The following is a 15,188-nucleotide window of genomic DNA, read 5'->3' as shown; positions in this document are numbered from 1 at the left end:
ACCACTGGCTTTCAGGGCAGCAATGAAGGTCCTCCATCTCTGGCGGTGTTCAGGGCTGCCTACTTAGTTCCAGTCCCCAAGAAGACATGTCCCACCACATCTAATGACTACAGATCAGTGGTACTGACCTCGTATGTTGTGAAATCATTAGAAAGAATGGTCCTGACACACCTACAGACCATCGTAAATCCATCACTGGATCCCCCTTCAAGTATCTTACCAACCACTCTGCAACCTGGGGAATAATGCTATCAGGTCCTGGGACTTTTGTAAGGAACCCAACATTACCCTCTTATTTAATCTCCACTTTCTCTCCTTGGTAAATATTGATGCAAAGTATTCATTTAGGACCTCAGCCACATCCTCCGTCTCCAAGCACATGTTCTCTCCTGTATCCTTGAATGATTCTACTCATTCCCTGGTTATCCTAATCCTCTTGATAGATGTATAGGATGCCTTGGGATTCTCTTTAATAATGGAAGAGATGTGGAGAAGGAAATGTGCGAATAAATTGGAGAAGTGAATCAAGATCAATAATAGGATGGGAGAGTACCCTGACATTGGAAGAGATGAGTAAAGATGATTAAGGATATGTAGTAGTTCTTCCACTGTGTCCAGGAATAAATGAGCAACAAGCAAGATATAAAATAGAACATTACTGCACAGTACAGGCCCTTCGGCCCATGATATCATGCTGACCTTTTAACCTACTCTAAGATCAATTTAATCCTTCCCTCTTACATAACCCCCCATTTATCTTTCATCTGTGTGCCTATCTGACAGTCTCTTAAATGTTTATAATGTATCTGTTTCTACCACCAACCCTGGTAGTGCATTCCACACATCCACCACTCTCTGTTAAAAACCTATTCCCCCCCCCCCCCCCTTAGTTTCCTCCAATCACCTTAAAGTTATGCTTCCTCGTAAACTGCCGGAGGAATTCAGCAGGTGAGGCCACATCTGTGGAGAGAAAACATGCTTGTTTCTTACTTCAGATTTCATCATTTGTAGTCATCTTGTGTCTCTAGAATAAATGAGATCAAATTAGAGTAGGAGAACATCTAGCAAAACAAATCATAATCTATGTCAGTTTAACTAATAATTGAGAAAGACATAAGCATATTGAAGAACAGAGTGGAGAAAAGCCGGTGCTATCAATTCAGTTGAGAAGACGTAAGGAAACAATGAGCCGAACTGCCAAATGCTGATGTGGAGCTGCAGTGAAAAGCATTTTAAATGATGTTCAGTGGAGCTTGCAAGATGTATATTATCCTAAAAACCAAAGCAAATTAACCTGATGAGAGAGTCTGAGTAACGTAAACTAAAGGGATATATTGAGTGAAATGTATATATGCACTTTGTGTGGAATGCAGATGTGAAAGACGGGAAAGAACTTTTAAAAATAGTGGGATTGTATAGAGTAGTGATGGAATCAGTTATCATAGGATGTTACAGCTAGCAAAATTATCTTTCAGGCGTAAATATCAAAACAAGGAAAAGTGAGTTGAGATTAGATGAAGGTAAGATCTTGGACAGTAATAAGAAAATGGCAGAAGTAGTCATTTTTTTCTTTAGTCCTTGCCATAGTGATGGTTGTGAGAATGAAATTAGGATCTGAGGTTAGAAATGAACAAACTGTTTAGCACAAAAATAATCAAAATACCAAGGCACAGACTCATGGACTGGACGTATTACATCCAAACATCAAAGCATCTGCAGAGGAAGCACGTGAATTAATTCATTAGCGCTGGTGGATCTACAGATAGTTTAAATAATATGTTTACTTAAGAAAGGATAATCTAGTGTGTTTGAGAACTATTGAGCAGTAACTTGGTATTGACAATAGAGCAAATACTGAAGTGTTAGCAAATGGAAACACTTGTTGACCATTATCTTTGAACTCAAGAAATAAGAGGATGATTTCAAGGTTAAATGAGTAGATGCTATTTATCCACAAACAAGAGAAGATCTGCAGATGCTGGAAATCTGAACAACACACACAAAATGCTAGAGGAACTCAGCAGGCCAGGTAACATCTATGGAAAAAGTACAGTCGACGTTTCGGGCCAAAACCTTTCAACAGGACTGGAGAGAAAACACTGAGAATAGATTTAAAAGGTGGGGGAGGGAAAAGAGAACCACTAGGTGATGGGTGAAACCTGGAAGGGAGAGATGAAGTAAAGAGCTGGGAAGTTCACTGGTAAGATGAGGTGAGAGAGGGAAAAGGGGGATAGGAATTGGGGAAGGGGGGTTGGTTTGGGGGGCATTGCCAGAATTTTGAGAAATCGATGTTCATGCCATCAGGTTGGAGGCTACCCAAACAAATATATGGTGTTGTTCCTCCAACCTAATTGTGGCCTCATCATGACAGTGGAAGAGGCCATAGATGGACATATCAGAATGGGAAGTAGAATTAAAATGAGCGGCCACTGGGAGATCCTGCTTGTTCTGGCAGACAGAGCGTAGATGCTTGGCAAAGCAGCCTCCCAATCTATGTTGAATCTCACCGGTTTACAGCAGGCCATACTGGGAGCACTTCGCGGATACAGTAAATGACACCAACAGTCTCACAGGCAAAGTGTCGCCTCACCTGGAAGGGTTGTTTAGGACCCCTGATGGTTTCCAGTGCTCTCTGCTAAGGTGGAATAGAATGTGGGAATGAGTAATTTCATGACTGAAAACTGAGACTGAGTAAAGATATGAGACCATAAGAGATTGGAGCAGAATTAGGGCATTTGATCTATTGAGTCTGTTCTGCCATTCCATCATGGCTGATTTATTACCCGTTCAATCCCATTCTCCTGCCTTCTCCCCGTAACATTTGACCCCCTTACTAATCAAAATCCTTTCAACCTCTGCTTTCAATATACCTATTAGTAGGTGGAAACTGTCAATGATTTCACAAGTTATATGGGGGACAGCTTATAAATCTGTTGGTGGCAGCAAAATTGGGTTGGTTGTGGAAATGGCCAGTAACATACACAAACAGACATAAACTTTGTAGAATGGGAATTGTTGAATTAGAATCTCAGTGTGCAAGTTTGAAATACTCCATTTTGTTAAGTAAAATGAAGTCACAAATTGCACCACAGAGTAACGAGAGAAACTTCAATTACACAGATCATCATTATAAAAGCTAGAGCTACACACTAAGGTGTGGTACAGCTTCTTTGCTGAACTGTCTTGATACCTCAAACGAGTTATCCATGCGCGTACAGTTCTAACATAGCATGGTTTTAACTGAGACTTGTAGCCCTGTTCCAGATACCAAACTACTATGTTGATCCATATTAATCCAAACAATTTTCCAGTCATCTGAGTCCTGATTAAAGGTCTTGACCCAAAATGGCAACTGTCCAATTCCCTCGAGAGGTTCTCCTCTTGTGTTGTTTCACATTTCAACACCTGTGCTCTTTTGCAGTCAGAATCATCATTGCTGCTTTGTGGAGCACATGATTTTCTATGTTTCATCAATAACTATAGTTCAGAAGCAGTCCATTGTCTCTATGACGCCTTGAGCTATCCCCAGGTCATGAAGTAGAGTGGTTGAGAACAGTAGAATGGAAGGGATAAAGGGGAAACTGCAAATGAATATGAGGAATAAGAAGAATTGAGGGTGAAATAAAATTAGGTACCTATATAGTGAATGAATATTCCATAGACTTCATAAGCTGCATGACCTATCTGTACCATATAATTCATTTGATCGTTCTGATGAGCAAAGAGGAATATAGTTATCTTTTATGGGATTTTCAACATTTAAGATGCATCACACAAAAATAATGGGGAACACAATAATAAAATAATATTTTTATTAATGATTAACTCTTAATTACTTTAAACACAAATAAGTCAATGAACTCAGTGCAACTAAGATTTTTTTTAATAGATAATTGACAAAGTCCTTATGTACCTGAATTCTCTGGCAAATATTTTGGGTACTGAGACATAGAGAGGAATATCATGGTAACTTTGATTAAAAATTGCTTTTTTGGAAAGAAGGATTTAATCAATGAAGCAGCATTTGAAAAAGTGACAGTTTTGTATTTTTTTATTATTATGAAAGCGTTTTTTGCTGTCTCAAATCCAGAGTAATAATCATTTCATTCTCATTTACACTTGTTTACTGAAAAAAAATGACAATAAACAATCTTGAAACTTGAATTTCACAACAACTTTGATGGCCTAAATAAATGAATCCCTAGAAGATTTATTTCTCAAGGTATTTTTTCTTACTAAGATTTAGCAGTCCACCAACAATTTGAGTACTTTCTTTTAGACAATTTTGTTACAGTGGCTGTCGAGTTGGGGTTTCATGGTAATTAATCTGCTCTATAGGGGAATAAAGGATTGACATACATCTTTAGTTGACTGCTTTGAAATTTTCTTCTCTTTGAACTTTTTGCAGAGCATACTGGCAGTGAGTACTTGTGTATGCTGAAGTGTAGGAGTACTTATTATGGTTTGTCTTTGCTGAAAGATCTTAAGCATAATTTTTGAATTTCCTTGAAGTGTGTGCTGTGTGACAGTTATATCTCATTATACATTTGATTCATTCTTTGCTCTTTTTCAAGGTTTGCTGCCTATAGCATTTTGGTCATTTTCATATAGTATATGGAAGCAAGGCCACTTGGGCCAAAGTCATTCAAGATGCCCTTCGTGACCATGACATTTTAATCCTCAACCTTGCATTTCTTTTTATTGTGTCAGTCATTGCATTTCTTTGCTGCTTCAAAGTGTCTTGATTACATGTCACAAGAGATTCCGCAGATGCCGGAAATCCAGAGTAGCACATCCAAATTGCTGGAGGAACTCAGCATGTCAGCTTTGGAATGGGAATAAACAGTCAATGTTTCAGGCTGAGACCCTTCATCAGGATTGCCAGCCTGATGATAGCAGTACCTCTGGAATTCTCCAATTGTCTATTCTTTCCACACTCCTTTCCCTTCTTGCATTCTTAGTGAGTATTGGAATATTGCCAATTTTTACATCAGCTGAGGCATCTATGATTACTTCTGTCTACACCCATGACTGTGTGGCTAGGCACAGCTCAAATGCCATTCATAAATTTGTTGGCGACGTAATTATTGTTGGCAGAATTTCAGATGGTGACGAGAAAGCTTACAGGGGCGAGATATATCAGCTAGTTGAGTGGTGTTACAGCAACAACCTTGCACTCAACATCAGTAAGACTAAAAAAATGATTGTGAATTGCAAGGTTAAGAGAAGGATCTTACATCAGTCCTCATAAAAGGATCAGAAGTGGAAACACTCAAGCTTGGGTGTCAACATCTGAGGATCTAACCTGGTTTCAACATATTGATGCATTTGCAAAGTAGGTTCGACAGTGGTCATAATTCATTAGAAGTTTGAGGAGATTTGGTATGTCACCAAAGACCTTCACAAATTTCCACAGATGGAGAGCATTCTAATTGGCTGCATCACAGTCACCGTCTATTGTTGGGAGGGCACTGTGGAGGATTGAAATAAGCTGCAGAATTTTGTAAACTCAAGTCAGCTCCATCATGGGCACAATCCTCCCCAGCATCCAGGTCATCTTCAAGGAGCAATGCCTCAAGAAGGTAGTATCCATCATTAAGGACCCTCATCACCCAGGACATGCCCTCTTCTCATTGCCACCATCAAGGAGGAGGTACAGGAGCTTGAAGACACACACTCAACAATTCAGGAACTGCTTCTCCCCCTTTCCATAATTTACAGTTTTTATTATTATGTATATCAATGTACTGGTGCCATATAACAACAAATTTCACAACTTATGCCAGTGATATTAAACCTGATTGTGATTCCATCCTAGCCAGCCTCTTGGCGATGAATCTCAATTACAAACAAAGATCCCAGATATTCAGAGAAAGATTGCACATTGTTGAAATTTAGAGTTTTCAGTGGTTGGGAGTGGGTGCTGGCTAGGGAGGATGGAAAATAATGAAGCAAGTTGTGACTTGATGTTAAGTTTACTTAATCTGGTGTCTACAGTTTTTATTTCCTGTGCACTTAAAGATGAAAACTGAATCATGGTAATATTTTAGTTATATAAACATCCATTATGAGTTGTTTATTAGTTACACTAAACTGAAACGATCATTTTAGATCAAATATCGATCCACGTTTACTTCAGATTCCATTAAGGGCTTGTACTCTTTTAATGCATTTGGGATCAATTGTTCTCATATGCTGAATGGAAGTGGGCAGCCCCCCCCCCCCCCCCCCATGCCTGACTATGGCTCTAAAGTGCGGAAGTGTTTTGCTCCTCAGTCATGCTCTTATCTCTTCAATTGAAGAGACTATTTATAAGGTTGATCCTTCCATTTTGCATTATTCTCTGTGTAGCCAACAAAATGGGCCCACGTTAATGGGAATTTATTTCTATAGAAAAATCACTTTCAGTGCTGTTGTGATGCCATAAAACATCAAAATATTTGGCATTGTGTATTGCAGATGTTGATATTAATCAAGAGAATCCATTTAGATATTATTATGTAACAGGAAGTCTAAAGTTCATCATGGAAGTGATATTATTGGAAGTGGAGTGGTCAGAACTTGCATATTCCCTTTATATAGTTTGCAAGTTGATTTTTGTGAGCTAGCGATGTTTAAATTGAAACGAAACTGGTGAATGTCTTCACTTTTTTGTGATAATCTATTTAACAGATTGATGTCCACTGTAGTGGAGTGAGCTGTTGCTTCATCTCAAACCTCCACTTAAACATTAACATTTATCATTTTGTAATAGTTAAATGAAATAAGTAGTGCAAAACAGAAATAAAAAGTAGTGAGGTAGTGTTTATGCATTCGTGTCCATTTAGAAATCAGATGGCAGAAGGGACGAGGCTGTTCCCAAATTGATGAGTGTGTGCCTTCAGGCTTCTGTGCCTTCTTCCTGACAGTAACAGTGAGAAGAGGGCATGTCCTGGGTGGTGGGGTTCCTGCCTTCCTGAGGCACCGTTTCTTGAAGATGTCTTAGATACTACGGAGGCTTGTGCCCATCATGGAGCTGACTGATCTTACAACTTTCTGCAACTTGCTTTGATCTTGTGCAGTGCCACTCCACCGCCCCCCCCCCCACCCGCCAAACCAGATACTGATGCAAACTGTCAGAATGCTCTCCGTGCTACATCTGTAGAAGTTTGAGTGTGTCAAGTGGCAAACCAAATCTCCTCAAATGACTCCTAATGAAATATAGCCGCTGTCTTGCCTTCTTTATAGCTATATCAGTGTGCTGGGACCTGGTTAGGTCTTCAGACGTATTGACACCCAGGAACTTGAAATTGCTCCACTTCTGAGATCAGAAGATCTCCACTTCTGATCTATCTCTGAGGATTGGTTTGTGTTCCCTCATCTTACCCTTCCTGAAGTCCACAATCAGCTCTTCAGTAAACTGCTTTACCAAATTAACATTGGTGGAAGGAATTTAATGTGATTGGATCTGGCTTCTTTTCAATTACTGCTGCTAATTTAGGACAATATATACAAATTATATAGTGGAGTTAAAATTTAATGCCAATGCAGTTGAAATTGTATGACATTTGTGTCACTTCATTTTGACATACAGTTTGTCAACAGGAAGTATGGCAAATCCTGAATAAAGCTACCCTGGATAAGATAAATCTATGGCCTGCCTCAGCCTCCTTTGTAATTTGATAAAACAATAAACAGAAGAGATTCTGCAGATGCTGGAAATCCAGAGGAGCACACATACACAAATTGCTGAATGAACTCAGCAGGGCAGGCTGGACGATGCTTGATCTGATCTGTTAAGTTCATCCTGCATTTTGTATGTGTTACATAAGATAAAACAAATATCCTTCCTTTTGAGCCCCTTAACCACATTTTGCATTGCCACTTGATTTGATACTATGAATTTTATTTTGCGATCAGTGTAGAGTTAGCTGGCTAGTGATGTAGTGGCATCCGCACCAGACTTCGAGGCGAGTGGTCACGGGTTTGAATTCGGCTGGCTCTTGGCACTCTTTCCATCTGTGCTGGGTTGAGTGTTGAGCTAGCAACTCGCCCTCGTTAAAAACAGACAAAATGCTAAAGAAACGACAGGGTTGTCACCTGATGCGCCTGGTGTGGAAAGGGACAGCAACAATGTAGAGTTGATGTTTAAAATACTTTAAATCAACCAAGATAATTTCATGAACATTCTGATAACAAGATTTATTTTGTCAGAATTAACAGATTGTTCTAACACTTGAATTGTTTTGTTTCTAGGATTTATTTTATATAATTATCTCATGTATGAACTTCTGTGACATAGTATCAAAGTTCAAAGTAAATTTATCATCAAAGTTAATACATTTCACTACATACTCCAGTGAGATTCATTTTCTTGTGGACACTCAGAGAGAGAAAATAGAATCAGTAAAAATCCGTACACAAACAAAGATGATAAAGCAAAAACAAACATTTTCAGACAATATTTATATTATCTAGTTATCGTTGGAAATTTATGCTGAATTGTTGGCGTATTTCTATTCGTAGTCAGTGTAGAGTGCAAAGTTAAAGGTCAAGTTGTCATTAACTTCTCATCTGAACTGTCGGTATAAGTTTTATAGTGGAGCAAGTAAAATGTATGGTTCAGTAAAATAATGCAGCCTCTCTGTTCATTTGGGTATAAGTCAGTAAATGCTCGTGACCATACATGTAAATCTAAAGATTGCCAGCTTTGTGCAGTTGGAGATCCTGTGAATCATAAACATGGAAGAAAATTTGTTGCTTAAAAATCAGTTCTGGGTACCAGACTATGACATTTGCATGTTTATTTTTAATATAATTACTCTGCATGGCAAGGGTAAAGCACAGAAAATTCAATATATTCGTTGCAGTCATCAGAATTTATGCAGATCGTCACAGTGACCTTTAATGTTGTACTTGCCACTTAATTTACAAATGAGGAATTTTATAGCCACCAATTTGAGAATGGAATGGCTTGATAGAAAAAATATAATTCCTATCCTGTCATGAAAAGCCAAAAATTTGATATATAACCGGATTTCCAGTTATTAATTTGGAGCCACAATCTCTAACTTGTGCAGATGTTACAGCAAAACTATGTGGAACAAAAAGGAGTCTTAAATAATAGTTCTCTGATACATGGCTTATAGCACTTCCACTAATATTAGTCTTGCTCTAACAGATGTTTAGGGAATTAATAATGGTGCCGTACTAAGCTTTCCCAAATCACTTTTGTCTTTTCTTCCTCTAACTTTTTAAACATTGTACTGATTGAACTCCATTCAGTCAACAAATATGCTGCTGTGTTCCCCAAACAGTCATAACAAAAAGTGGTATCTTTGCAATCCAATGGCACATATAAAAATTTAATATTATCCACCTTTTCCATGCATTTACACTCAGTGGCCACATTATTAGGTACGTCCTGTCTTCTGCTGCTGTAGCCCATCCATATAGATGTTCAACGTGTTGTGTATTCAGGGATGCTCCACTGCAACGCATGGTTATTGTAATGTGCAGAACAGAATCGATGGGCCAATGAGTGAGACTTGAAGGATGTCCAAATAATGATTGCCATCAGGGACTCTAAAGACGGTCTTTAGAATTCAGTATGATTCCATTTTCACCTTTGAGATTTTGTATTTCAAATGCAGTCCTCTATAGCTATTGAGTGTTGAAAGGCATTGATGGAGTGGGTGTGGAGAGAATGTTTCCTATAGTGGGAGACTCTTGAGTGCAGAGGACAGCCTCAGAACAGAGAGATATTCCTTTAGAATGGAGACTTCTATATTTAAGGCAGAGGTTGATAGATTCTTCATTGGTCTGGGCATGAAGGGATATGGGGAGAAGGGAGGAAATTGGGGCTGAGAGGAAAGTTGGATTAGCCAAATAGCTAATATCAGCTCCTATATCTTATGGTCTTAAGTTTTTAGATGCATGTAAATGTTTCATAAGCTATCTTACCTCAGCACTAGTTAATCATGGGGATTCACTTGAAAGCCAAACTTTCAAATCTTGGTTCTTGTTCCTGTCAGTTTTGATCTGTTTTTAAAAATCAGGATCCTAACAGCAAATGAACTACATCTCATGGAACTGGGACAGCACACTGAGGCAAAGATGCATTCACAAAACCAGAGGTGACTTTTGCAAAATAATCAGCCTGCTTAGAATCCACAAAGGATGTTGAATCTCTTGTGGCTTTAGTCAAGAAGTTAAGTGTTCGTTTTGTAGAAACATCCTCTGTCATGTTAAGATCCTTCAGGGTCTTTTATTTTAGGAAGATCACCTGATGTTAACCTGGACGCTAGCAGATACAATCCCAGTCCACTGAGTATTTACCTAGTAGACATTCCAAGAAGTGGTGTGATAAACAACTTCCAAATGATTAATATTCTTTCCCCAATAAGGATACCAGTACTATATGCTGTGGTCTCACCAATGCCCTACTTAACTGAAGAATAATCTCCCAACTTCGATATTGAACTCCCAAGCAACAAGTGATACCATTCTGTTAGCTACTCTAATTATTTGCAGCCTCTGCATATTAACCTTTGTGAATCATTAACCAGATCCTTCTGCATTATTTAATCATTTAGATTGTATCGTTCAGTTATATTCCTCCTGTTTTAAAAAAAAAAGAACGATTTCAATTATTTTTGTGTTCAGAAGAATGGGGGTGCGGGGTTGGGGTCTCAATGAAATTTCATCAAGGTCCCAATGAAGGTTCTCAACCCAAAACATCAATTCTTTATTCCTTTCCATAGACCCACTGAGTTCCTCCAGCATTTTGTCTGTGTTGCTCTGGATTACCAACATCTGCAGAATCTCTTGTGTTTATTTATGTGTACAGTCAATTTGTTGTTAGCTAGCCAATCCATGTCAATATGCTACCAACTATATCATGTGTGTATATTTTCCACAACAACATTCAAATAACCTTGACATATAATGGCATAATAGTTGACAGGTACCCTACCATCATAACAGTTGACAGGTACCTCACTATCATTATGGGAGGGGAGGGTGATTCTCCATAAACCAGAAATTCAACTGAAAGCAGTCTTTGTTGTGGCAAAGGGACCACATGTCCATTGAGCTGGGTATCCATTGGTGAGTGACTCTCCTGACATCTCGAAGACCTTTCCTCCCCATCTGCAAGGCACTGGTTTGCTGGCATGATGGAATACTCTGCATTTGGTTGAATGAATGCCCCTGAAGCCACTCAAAAAGAGCTCAGTACTATACAATATAAAGCAGTACATTTGACTAACACCTCATCTATCACCCTGAATTTTGGAGGCTGTAGCCATCAAATATGAGGGTGAACTTGAGGTGGAGGGTTGCCGATGATCTTATTGAACAGCAGAGAAAACTCAAAGGAGAGTCTGATTTATTGCTTCTTCTATTATGTTATTATGATAATTCTATTATTGTAATGAAGTAAATCAGTGTTGCTCTTTGATGTATGTTGTAACCAAGTTAGTATACTTACAAATATGAAGTGTAAGATAAATCCACTCTTAAGGATTGTCCACTGCACTGTCATGTTTGTGGCTCCTGGTTTTATTGTTTTATGCACAATTATGTAGATTATTACGTTGCAATTACCCCTCCATGTCTTAACTTTGGGCTGTTTTTGTTAAATAAGGTCAAGGATTTGAAAGATGTATTGACCCTTAGCAAGGTACATGATTTGCTTCAGATTCCATAAGACATAGGAAAAGTATTAGGCAATTCAGCCCGTCAAATGTGCTCCACTGTTAAGTCATCACTGATTAATTCCACCCCCACCCTATTCTCTTGCCTTCTAACCCTATACCTTTGACACCCTTATTAATCCAGAACCTATAGATATACCCAATGACCTGGCTACCACAATGCTTTCCACAGATTCACCACCCTCTGGCTACAGATCCCAGTATCTGCAGTCTCTTGCATATGTCTTAAATGATTTTAAATGAAGTTATTAATTGTGCCTATTTTGACTAGCGTGAACTTTTATGACTCAGTGGTCAATAGCTGTTAGCAAATGATTTTAAAATCCTGAAGAAGGAACTGATTAATTGTTCAATTAGTCTGGAGTGACTGTCCAGATAAACATTATTCTCAATTCATTTAACTATAAGAAACAAAATTGTACTTCACCTTTCTATCTCTTGGCCATTAGTTATATAAGCAGTGTCTTATGTCTTTAAAGTTGCATTATTATTGATTGTAGCATGAAAATGTGGCTAATTTGAAGCAGTCATCCTGGCATAGGCTGTTAACCTGGGTAAAAGACTATTAAATAGTCTACATGTTGTATACCCATTCCAGAGGAGAGGAAATCAAGTTTGTTTATTGCCATTCTTAAGGAGAACAAAATGATTACTGCTCTGGATCTAAAGCAGCATTAAAAAACACAAGCTAAAAAAAAGCACACAATAAGTATAAATGTAAAAGTAATCCTATAAAGCTCAAGTTACAAGTAAATGTTATGTACGTAAAATGATACTAGGTGCTGTATATGTAATGGCGGTGGGATGTATTAATGAGTGGATGTGTTAATCAGCCTGACTGCTAATAATAAGAACCTGATAACTTTATTGTTGCAATTTCATTGACAGGCAAATTTCCCCTAGAATTGTTTTGTTTCTTTATCGACTGCTGTTTTCTTTTCTCTCTCAGTCTTGCCAGGCTGATCTAGTGAAAGATAATGGCCACAAATACTTCCTGTCTGTTCTGGCAGACCCATACATGCCGGTGAGTTCCTTTTTCATTACTCTATGCCATATGCCAGTGCTATCTTTAAAACAAGAAACAATAGTTGCTGCTCTACAGCAAGTTGAAGCCTCTCAATCAAGTTTTACCTCTGTTGTGCAGGGCAAGGAAATGGTAATTGCTCTATAAGTTAATCATCAAAAACACATTTAAAGTTAAAAGTTAATTAAAAGTAAATTTATTATTGAAGTACATATTTGTCACCATATACAACCCTGAGATTTATTTTCTTGTGGGCATACTCAGTAAATCCATTATAGAAGAGTAACCATAATAGAATCAATGAAAGAACACACTAACTGGGTGTTCAACCAGTGTACAAAAGACAACAAACTGTGCAAATACAAAAAGAAAGAAATAATAGTAATAATAAATAATTAAGCAATATATATTAAGAACATGCGATGAAGAGTCCTTGAAATTGAGAACATTGCTTGTGAGAACATTTCAATGATGGGGCAAGTGAAGTTGTGTGAAGTTAGCCCATTTGGTTCAAGAGCCTGATGACTGTTAATAACTGTTCCTGAACCTGGTGGTGTTAGTCCAAAGGCTCCAGTACCATCTTCCTGATGGCAGCAATAAGAAATACATAGATAAATACATACATAACTGAAAGGTAGCAACAATAATTGGAAATTTGACTTTGTATTCATCTTTTCAGTTTCAGGTTGGTCCAAAGTTCTTAACAAATTTATTTTAGAGCCATGAACACAGAAAAATGCCTTTTGCCTTCGTGCTGACCATCAAGTTCCTATTTTATTTTAATTGTTTTTTTTCTCACATTCGTATCATCTTCTTCTGATTCTACATTATGGACTGCAAGACCTGCAATGCAGAGTAAAATAAAGTCAGAACAATGGACAGATTGATGTGCTACCACATTTCTTCTGACAGAATTGTGTAAGCTCGTGTAGCTTTGTGTAATTCTGGCCACTAGAGTTTAGAATTATAAAGAAGGCATGGTAGCAGCTACATTTCATTAGAAGTTTGAGGAGAATTAGTATGTCATCAAAGACACTGATACATTGGAGAGCATTCTAATTGACTGCATCTCTGGTATTGGAAAAAGCTGCAGAAAGTTGTAAACTCAGCCAACTCTATTATGGGCAGTAGCCTCCAGGAGACCTTTAAGAGGTGATGCTTCAAAAAAGCAGCATTCCACCTGAAGGACCCCCACCACCTTGGAAACGTCCTCTTCTCATTGCTACCATTAAGCAGGAAGTCCGGGAGCCTGAAGACACACACTCAACATTTCAGGTCCAGCTTCTTCCCCTCTGCCATCAGATTTCTAAATAAAAAATGAACCCATAAACACGTCCTCAGTATTTTCCCATCTCTTTGCTCTACTTATTTTTTACTATATACTTATTGTAATTTATGGTTTTATTACTATGTATTGCAATGTACTGCTGCCACATACCAACAAATTTCATGACATATGCCAATGATATTAAGCTTGATTCTGATTCTAGAATGGTAAGCAAAAATGTGCAAAAACATGAAAATAGCGAAAATGTGGTTTTAGCTTCAGGGAGTGTCTTCAGCTTCTTATTACTGGGGTGCAGCTTGACACAGAGAATTGGTGGTCATTTTGAAGGATGGAACAAATTAGAGGACTAATTTCTCCTAGTTCTTACTTTATTTTATATTTTGCAAATAGTGAATATCACAATTACTTGTCTATGTGGTTGTGCTGATTTAAGTTTCTGTTTGTTTAGGCTGAACATAGAACAATGGCAGCTTTTATTTTAGCTGTAATTGTCAACAGCTATAATACAGGACAGGTAAGTTATAGCTAAATTTATAAAAACGGATGTGATTATTTTATGCTTTCATGACCTTGCGGTATCCTTAAATTCTTTACAGCCAGTGAAATATTTTTGATGATTTGTCACTGTTATCATCAGGAAACATGGCAGTGCATTGCTGCATATCAAGTTCCCACTTAAAGCAATGATATAATCTATTTTAATGTTACTCGTTGAAAGAGAAATATTTGCAAGATTATCGAGGATATCTTCTCTGCTCGTTCTTGAACCATTGTCATGTTTCAAAGCTCAGACAGCTTAGGTTCATGGTGTGTAAGGCTGGGACTCATCTTACCGAAGCAAATGATTGTTGGTAGCTGTCTGCATTCTCTTCCATGGCAGAAGTCAAAGGAACTTGGTTTGGGCTTAAGACAATAAACCGTTTTTCATCCAGAGAATAGGGAGTACTTGGGCAGTGCAGTTAAACATTTTTTTTCCAAATGTTGGCTCTCTAGCAGTTCAACACTCCATTAGCGATGCACCAGTCTGCCAATTTAGAATTATGCTGTGAATCTCTGAAGTGGTCATAACCTTTTGACCAAGGCCAATATGTGACTAATTAAACCACATATAAAAAGTTACCCTTATATTTATAAAATGTATACCACAATAGCTGTAGACCGTTATGATAAATGTTAACCA

The 15,188-nt window shown here is 38.0% G+C and overlaps 1 protein-coding gene across 1 annotated transcript in view; it reads left to right on the top strand.

Annotated features, from left to right (window-relative positions):
- rptor (regulatory associated protein of MTOR, complex 1) overlaps nt 1-15,188 on the top strand; it is a 499,208-nt gene that overhangs the window by 282,802 nt on the left and 201,218 nt on the right. The window contains exons 14-15 of the mRNA XM_059948392.1: nt 12,646-12,720; nt 14,457-14,522. Coding sequence (XP_059804375.1) covers nt 12,646-12,720; nt 14,457-14,522 — 141 coding nt within the window. The remainder of the gene's footprint in view (nt 1-12,645; nt 12,721-14,456; nt 14,523-15,188) is intronic.

Source organism: Hypanus sabinus, chromosome 23, assembly GCF_030144855.1.
Source record: "Hypanus sabinus isolate sHypSab1 chromosome 23, sHypSab1.hap1, whole genome shotgun sequence".
In the NCBI taxonomy this organism is placed as follows: domain Eukaryota; kingdom Metazoa; phylum Chordata; class Chondrichthyes; order Myliobatiformes; family Dasyatidae; genus Hypanus; species Hypanus sabinus.
Note: the sequence above shows the minus strand (reverse complement) of the source record. Positions and strands in the feature narration are given on the sequence as shown.